This window comes from Acyrthosiphon pisum, unplaced genomic scaffold (genome assembly GCF_005508785.2).
Source record: "Acyrthosiphon pisum isolate AL4f unplaced genomic scaffold, pea_aphid_22Mar2018_4r6ur Scaffold_20663;HRSCAF=21772, whole genome shotgun sequence".
Lineage (NCBI taxonomy): Eukaryota > Metazoa > Arthropoda > Insecta > Hemiptera > Aphididae > Acyrthosiphon > Acyrthosiphon pisum.
Genome location: NW_021770047.1, coordinates 16,935 through 25,472, shown reverse-complemented (window position 1 = coordinate 25,472; position 8,538 = coordinate 16,935). Strand labels below are relative to the sequence as shown.

At 54.4% G+C, this 8,538-nt stretch overlaps 2 protein-coding genes across 2 annotated transcripts; both read right to left on the bottom strand.

Annotated features, from left to right (window-relative positions):
- Positions 1 to 367: 367 nt before the first annotated feature.
- Positions 368 to 1,792, bottom strand: LOC107884743. The gene is made up of 2 exons (XM_016807495.1): positions 1,064 to 1,792; positions 368 to 400 (listed from the first exon to the last, which is right to left on the bottom strand). Exons 1-2 carry the CDS (start codon positions 1,790 to 1,792, stop codon positions 368 to 370), a joined length of 762 nt encoding a protein of 253 aa, XP_016662984.1.
- A 2,308-nt stretch (positions 1,793 to 4,100) lies between these two features.
- On the bottom strand, positions 4,101 to 4,883 carry LOC103310396. The gene has a single exon (XM_008188584.1). The coding sequence runs from the start codon at positions 4,881 to 4,883 to the stop codon at positions 4,101 to 4,103; it is 783 nt and encodes a 260-aa protein (XP_008186806.1).
- Positions 4,884 to 8,538: the final 3,655 nt, after the last annotated feature.

Genomic DNA, 8,538 nt, shown 5'->3' with positions numbered 1-8,538 from the left:
ATGTTCAAAACAAAGGAAATATAAAAAAATATCCTTTTCATTTTATCGAGCATGTTATCTTATACCCTAAGTATCGTTAATTAATTTTTATAACATATTCAGTATACACCTATCTACAATAATACACTGAACAATAGTCAATTGTAGTCGATAAGACAAATGCGACATATTTACATAATTACACAGTTCTAATATGTAATAATCGATTAGAAATACATATTATAATATAAATAAACATAGCTGCTAGACATGTATCCATATTTATACAAGTCCGGTTTGCTTCTAGATTACGCAAGTGCTATAACTTTAAGATAAGATATATTTGATAATTGTATAAATATAAAATAAACAGGAACTGATCAAGATATTACACAGGTTGCACTTTGCCCTCTTCTTCGTTCTATAATAATTAATAAACGGCATATTTTATAAAGCACAGACACAGATACCAAATATTGATAACCCTAAACAGTGAGATAAAATATTTGTGCCCACATGTTAACATCTATAGAATCACATTTCCATGGAATATTTCCGCTTGGTGCGCTATACCATATTTTTGTCTTTGGTCATAATCACGGACTTAAGATATTGTGGAGGTTCTGAGGTTATCACTACAGAAACGCCTCCAACGTACGTCGTTACGACGAAGTGTTGTATGAATCGGTACGAAAAGATCAACACGGGTTTAAGAGTAATCACAATATTTATTCGTATTACAAACGTTAGGAAAATATACAGCGCTCTCAATGAAACAGAGTGTGTACGGCAATCTTACGGTCGGTCACGGTGAAAGTGAATCGAAGTTCGAAAAGATTGCGATTCGGATTAATCGTCGATAGGTGTCGAGGGCGAAAACGTAAGACGTGCGGTCGGTTACTTTGTCGCGGGCGAAGAGAACGAGACTGGCGGCCGCCGAGTCGCGGTAGCCGGTGTCGGCCGGGAATCACTGTGACCAACCGTTTAACAATGCTGATCAACGGTGAGAGATAGTTATGTGGCGGCGGTTCGCCACATTACTCCCCCCCAACGAAGAAGAAAAAACAAAAAAATGTGGTTTTACAATTTTTGACGTCGAAGGTCTGTCGATGGACTGCATGGCGTATGAGTGATCGGTGATCGGGTCGTCGCGCAGGACGAATGCTGGTTTGAGACGATCCACCGATATCCACGCCGTCCGGTGATCCAACTGCAGCTTGTAATCCTTCTCCCGACGCTGTAGAACGGCGTAAGGCCCTTCGTAACGAGGCTGGAGTGGCGTCCGATGCGCGTCAATGCGGATGAATACGTGGCTGACCGCGTCCAGTTGCGTCGGTATGAAGACGCGTCGAGTTGGTTCGTGGTTGGATCCGGGAGTAGGTCGGAGCTTAGCCATGGACGCCTTGAGTGTCGCGACGAAATCGGGTGTCCCTACCTCAGGTGTTGCTGAATGAAAAAGCTCGCCAGGTAACCGTAACGAGGTCCCGTACACAAGCTCGGCGGGGGTCGATCCGATGTCTGGTTTAATCGTATTGCGCAGCGCGAGGAGAACGATGGGTAGGTGCTGTGACCAATGCGGCGACTCGTGTGCCGAAAGTGCTGCCTTAAGAGTGCGGTGAAACCGCTCGACCAATCCGTTCGCTTGAGGATGGTAAGGCGAGGTGCGGACGTGTTGGATACCGAAAACCGTGTTGAGAGCTCGCATTAGTTCAGACTCAAATTGCCGTCCCTGATCTGTGGTGATAATGTCAGGAACTCCAAATCGGGCGATCCAATTCGTCACGAGCGTGGTGGCGACGGTGTGAGCATTCATGTTATCGACGGGCCATGCTTCGGGCCAGCGCGTGAAGCGATCGACGCAGGTAAGCAGGTACCTGGCGTTGTTCGACGGAGGTAGTGGTCCGACGAGGTCTAGATGGATGTGTCCGAAACGTCGATCCGGCGTCGTGAACGGTGCGAGCGGCGTCGCCGTGTGCCTGTGTACCTTGGCTTTTTGGCACTGCACGCACGTTCTGACCCACCGTCGTATTTCTCGATCCATACCTGGCCACACGAAACGTTCCTTGACGATTCGCGCGGTGGCCGCGCTGCCGCCGTGTGCCTGCCGATGTAATGTGTTGAAGACCGTGCGCCGATGTTTTTGTGGTACGAACAACCTCGATCTATTGTACGCGATGTCGAAGTAGACGGGTCCGTTCGCGGTATGTCGTGCGTCGAGTTCCAACGAGGATTCCGTTCTCCCGGTGAGAAGGTCTTGCAGTTCCGTGTCGTTGGCCTGATCAACTGCCCACTGGTCGAGGTCGGGTAGCCCGTCGTCGAATGTCGCCAACTCCAGCCGGGACAGTGCGTCAGAACCGTGTTGCGTTCACCACTGACGTGCTCGATCTCGTGAAAGTATTGCGACAAGACGTAATGTGGCGGGCTTGCGGTCGATCAGTTTTTCTGCTTCTGTGAAAACATAAAGAGCAACGGTCGATGTCCGATCGAAGCGTCGTTGGTCTCCCCTTCGATTGAGTGGACGAAATGTCGGGCCGCGAGATACGCCGCGAGTAGCTCGCGGTCGTACGTGCTGTACCCGTGCCTGCGTGGAAGAAAGCTTGCACGAGAAAAACCGAGTGGCTGCCAACTCCCTTTGACGTTTTGTTCGAGAACCGCCCCGACGGCGATGTTCGACGCGTCTGTGCTGAGGCGTAACGGCGCATCGCTCTGCGGGTGAACCAGGCGCGTAGTGTCAGCGAGTGCCTCGCGACAAAGTCGAAAAGACTCCCTTGCTGTGTCGTTCCAGCTGAGCGGGCCGTCACGTCCTTTCACTGCCGCAGCGACGTCGTATAGTGCCGCCTGCATTTTAGCTGCACCCGCGACGAAGCGATGGTAAAAATTCAGAGAGCCAAGAAAACGTTGCAGCTCCTTTTTTGTTTTTGGCTGTGGCCACTGGCGAATGGCGGTCGCGCTATCTGGATTGGGGCGTAGGCCTTGTGCGTCGACGACGTGGCCGAGGAACGTGAGCGAGTCCGCTGCGAAAACGCACTTGGCCGGATTGACGGCTATACCGAACTCTTCGAAACGTCCCAGAACCGTGCGAACGTGTTCGACGTGTTGTTCCACGCTCGCCGACGCGATCAGCACGTCGTCGACGTATGCGAAAACGAACTCAAGGCCGGCGAGAATCGAGTTGACTAGCCGCTGAAAGGTCTGAGCCGCGTTGCGTAGACCAAAACACATCACCGGGAACTCGAAGAGTCCGAAAGATGTGGTGACGGCGGTCTTGTGTACGTCGGCGGCGGCGATCGGAATTTGATTATACGCGCGCACCAGGTCGAGTTTCGTAAAGATCGTTTTCTTCGCGAGATTTGCCGTAAAATCATGGAGGTATGGTAACGGGTACCGGTCCGGGACGGTGACGTTGTTGAGCCGTCGGTAGTCTCCACACGGTCGATATGAGCCATCCTTCTTGGACACCAAGAGTAAAGGGCTCGCCCAAGCACTGGATGACGGCCGGCAGATCCCCTGCTTCTGCATCAGGTCGAACTCGCGGCGCGCGATGTTGAGTCGGTCGGGTGGCAGTCGTCGTGGGCGGGCGAAGAGAGGTGGGCCCGTTGTATCGAGCACATGCTCGACCCCGTGACGAAAAGTCTGTGGAACGGGTGACTCACGGGTCACGCTTGGAAATTCCTGTAGCAGAATATCCCAGTCACGGGAACGTGCGACGGGGAAAAGCGGAGCGCTCGGTGGAGCCGACGTAGTCACTGCACAGGTGACTGTTCGTTTGTCGGTAGGATCCACGAGGCGTTGACGTCGAACGTCGACGAGGAGGCCAAAATAACGGATAAAATCGGCTCCGATGATGGATCGCGAGACGTCGGCCATCTCGAAGGTCCACGGAAAAGTGCGCGAGAGCCCGAGGTCGAGATTGAGCGTTTTCGGGCAGAAAGTCTTGATTCGTGTTCCGTTGGCAGCTGTGAGGTGCACGTCCGATGGTTTGTGAAAACCGTAACACGGCGGAATCACCGAAATTTCGGCTCCGGTGTCTATAAGGAACAGCCTGCCAGAGCGGAGGTCGTTGACGTGTACCCGCGTTGAGTTATTTACGACGTACAGGGCGGGTGTCCTGTGCGCGCCATTTAGTTTTCCGCCGGAGCAGAGTCGCTGCTGTTCCGCGGACGGAAATTACACGGCGGACGGCACTTGCGAGCCTTGGCGCCGTACGTTTCATGGTAGTAGCATCTCTGGGACGGCGGTAGTTGTCCCGCGTCGGTCGGTGCTGAATGTCGTTGCTGCGTCCCTGCAGGTGAGCTGATCAGCTGTGTTAACGCCTGCACCTGCTTCACCAGTGCCGCGACAGTTCCGGCGAGATCAGTGTCGACCTCTCTGCTGACCGCGTCGACGTCTAACGGATTGGACGCGTCCATGATGAGGTCCGCACGCGCGGCTACCGCGTCGAGTGAGGCGTCGAGACTGTGGAGGACGACTCTGACGTTTGACGGCAGTCTCTGCATCCAGAATTCCTTCAGCACCTCTTCGCCTATGCCAGGCGGCAGGTTGCCGCGCATGTCACGGAGCAGTTGTGAAGGTCGTCGGTCGCCTAAACCTCCCGGTCGGACAAGTTCTCGGTACTTGGCAGCGTTTGACGTTGCGAATGCTTCGGTGAGGCGTGCGCGTATTGCCTCATACGACGCCGAAGTTCCGAGCAGGTCACCGACGGTTCGGATTGTTGCCTGGTCTAATGCTCCAACGACATAATGCACTTTCGACGCGTTAGCTGTGATGCGTTGTGCCGCGAACATAGCTTCAGCATGATTAAACCAGAACGCAGGTGATTGGGTCCAAAAGGTCGGAAGTCGGAAGTTGGCGACCGCGTCTATCGCGTTAGCGTTATTTTCGTTCGACTGTATTTCGTTGGGCATGATGAACGCGGCGGAGGAACAGGACTAGAGACTAGGGTACGTGACGACGGCGCTGCGGTGTACAAGATCACTTATCCGGCGCGTTTTCGAGACGGCCACAACGGGTAGCTGTAGGTGGGTGTTACGACTTGCGAGGTCACCAATGTGGAGGTTCTGAGGTTATCACTACAGAAACGCCTCCAACGTACGTCGTTACGACGAAGTGTTGTATGAATCGGTACGAAAAGATCAACACGGGTTTAAGAGTAATCACAATATTTATTCGTATTACAAACGTTAGGAAAATATACAGCGCTCTCAATGAAACAGAGTGTGTACGGCAATCTTACGGTCGGTCACGGTGAAAGTGAATCGAAGTTCGAAAAGATTGCGATTCGGATTAATCGTCGATAGGTGTCGAGGGCGAAAACGTAAGACGTGCGGTCGGTTACTTTGTCGCGGGCGAAGAGAACGAGACTGGCGGCCGCCGAGTCGCGGTAGCCGGTGTCGGCCGGGAATCACTGTGACCAACCGTTTAACAATGCTGATCAACGGTGAGAGATAGTTATGTGGCGGCGGTTCGCCACATTACTCCCCCCCAACGAAGAAGAAAAGACAAAAAAATGTGGTTTTACAATTTTTGACGTCGAAGGTCTGTCGATGGACTGCATGGCGTATGAGTGATCGGTGATCGGGTCGTCGCGCAGGACGAATGCTGGTTTGAGGCGATCCACCGATATCCACGCCGTCCGGTGATCCAACTGCAGCTTGTAATCCTTCTCCCGACGCTGTAGAACGGCGTAAGGCCCTTCGTAACGAGGCTGGAGTGGCGTCCGATGCGCGTCAATGCGGATGAATACGTGGCTGACCGCGTCCAATTGCGTCGGTATGAAGACGCGTCGAGTTGGTTCGTGGTTGGATCCGGGAGTAGGTCGGAGCTTAGCCATGGACGCCTTGAGTGTCGCGACGAAATCGGGTGTCCCTACCTCAGATGTTGCTGAATGAAAAAGCTCACCAGGTAACCGTAACGAGGTCCCGTACACAAGCTCGGCGGGGGTCGATCCGATGTCTGGTTTAATCGTATTGCGCAGCGCGAGGAGAACGATGGGTAGGTGCTGTGACCAATGCGGCGACTCGTGTGCCGAAAGTGCTGCCTTAAGAGTCCGGTGAAACCGCTCGACCAATCCGTTCGCTTGAGGATGGTAAGGCGAGGTGCGGACGTGTTGGATACCGAAAACCGTGTTGAGAGCTCGCATTAGTTCAGACTCAAATTGCCGCCCCTGATCTGTGGTGATAATGTCAGGAACTCCAAATCGGGCGATCCAATTCGTCACGAGCGTGGTGGCGACGGTGTGAGCATTCATGTTATCGACGGGCCATGCTTCGGGCCAGCGCGTGAAGCGATCGACGCAGGTAAGCAGGTACCTGGCGTTGTTCGACGGAGGTAGTGGTCCGACGAGGTCTAGATGGATGTGTCCGAAACGTCGATCCGGCGTCGTGAACGGTGCGAGCGGCGTCGCCGTGTGCCTGTGTACCTTGGCTTTTTGGCACTGCACGCACGTTCTGACCCACCGTCGTATTTCTCGATCCATACCTGGCCACACGAAACGTTCCTTGACGATTCGCGCGGTGGCCGCGCTGCCGCCGTGTGCCTGCCGATGTAATGTGTTGAAGACCGTGCGCCGATGTTTTTGTGGTACGAACAACCTCGATCTATTGTACGCGATGTCGAAGTAGACGGGTCCGTTCGCGGTATGTCGAGCGTCGAGTTCCAACGAGGATTCCGTTCTCCCGGTGAGAAGGTCTTGCAGTTCCGTGTCGTTGGCCTGATCAACTGCCCACTGGTCGAGGTCGGGTAGCCCGTCGTCGAATGTCGCCAACTCCAGCCGGGACAGTGCGTCAGGAACCGTGTTGCGTTCACCACTGACGTGCTCGATCTCGTGAAAGTATTGCGACAAGAACGCAATATGGCGGGCTTGGCGGTCGATCAGTTTTTCTGCCTTCTGTGAAAACATAAAGAGCAACGGTCGATGGTCCGTTCGAAGCGTCGTTGGTCTCCCCTCGATTGAGTGGACGAAATGTCGGGCCGCGAGATACGCCGCGAGTAGCTCGCGGTCGTACGTGCTGTACCGTGCCTGCGTGGAAGAAAGCTTGCACGAGAAAAAACCGAGTGGCTGCCAACTCCCTTTGACGTTTTGTTCGAGAACCGCCCCGACGGCGATGTTCGACGCGTCTGTGCTGAGGCGTAACGGCGCATCGCTCTGCGGGTGAACCAGGCGCGTAGTGTCAGCGAGTGCCTCGCGACAAAGTCGAAAAGACTCCCTTGCTGCGTCGTTCCAGCTGAGCGGGCCGTCACGTCCTTTCACTGCCGCAGCGACGTCGTATAGTGCCGCCTGCATTTTAGCTGCACCCGCGACGAAGCGATGGTAAAAATTCAGAGAGCCAAGAAAACGTTGCAGCTCCTTTTTTGTTTTTGGCTGTGGCCACTGGCGAATGGCGGTCGCGCTATCTGGATTGGGGCGTAGGCCTTGTGCGTCGACGACGTGGCCGAGGAACGTGAGCGAGTCCGCTGCGAAAACGCACTTGGCCGGATTGACGGCTATACCGAACTCTTCGAAACGTCCCAGAACCGTGCGAACGTGTTCGACGTGTTGTTCCACGCTCGCCGACGCGATAAGCACGTCGTCGACGTATGCGAAAACGAACTCAAGGCCGGCGAGAATCGAGTTGACTAGCCGCTGAAAGGTCTGAGCCGCGTTGCGTAGACCAAAGCACATCACCGGGAACTCGAAGAGTCCGAAAGGTGTGGTGACGGCGGTCTTGTGTACGTCGGCGGCGGCGATCGGAATTTGATTATACGCGCGCACCAGGTCGAGTTTCGTAAAGATCGTTTTCTTCGCGAGATTTGCCGTAAAATCATGGAGGTATGGTAACGGGTACCGGTCCGGGACGGTGACGTTGTTGAGCCGTCGGTAGTCTCCACACGGTCGATATGAGCCATCCTTCTTGGACACCAAGAGTAAAGGGCTCGCCCAAGCACTGGATGACGGCCGGCAGATCCCCTGCTTCTGCATCAGGTCGAACTCGCGGCGCGCGATGTTGAGTCGGTCGGGTGGCAGTCGTCGTGGGCGGGCGAAGAGAGGTGGGCCCGTTGTATCGAGCACATGTTCGACCCCGTGACGAAAAGTCTGTGGAACGGGTGACTCACGGGTCACGCTTGGAAATTCCTGTAGCAGAATATCCCAGTCACGGGAACGTGCGACGGTGAAAAGCGGAGCGCTCGGCGGAGCCGACGTAGTCACTGCACAGGTGACTGTTCGTTTGTCGGTAGGATCCACGAGGCGTTGGCGTCGAACGTCGACGAGGAGGCCAAAATAACGGAGAAAATCGGCTCCGATGATGGATCGCGAGACGTCGGCCATCTCGAAGGTCCACGGAAAAGTGCGCGAGAGCCCGAGGTCGATATTGAGCGTTTTCGGACCGAAAGTCTTGATGCGTGTTCCGTTGGCAGCTGTGAGGTGCACGTCCGATGGTTTGTGAAAACCGTAACACGGCGGAATCACCGAAATTTCGGCTCCGGTGTCTATAAGGAACAGCCTGCCAGAGCGGAGGTCGTTGACGTGTACCCGCGTTGAGTTATTTACGACGTACAGGGCGGGTGTCCTGTGCGCGTCAT

What these genes read in the sequence shown, in the direction of transcription:
- LOC103310396 (XM_008188584.1), bottom strand. Translation starts at nt 4,883, where the DNA reads ATGCCCAACGAAATACAGTCGAACGAAAATAACGCTAACGCGATAGAC.
- LOC107884743 (XM_016807495.1), bottom strand. Translation starts at nt 1,792, where the DNA reads ATGAATGCTCACACCGTCGCCACCACGCTCGTGACGAATTGGATCGCC. An exon ending in GACCTTCGACGTCAAAAATT is followed by an intron (nt 401 to 1,063) that starts GTAAAACCACAT and finishes TAATTATTATAG; the next exon opens with AACGAAGAAGAGGGCAAAGT.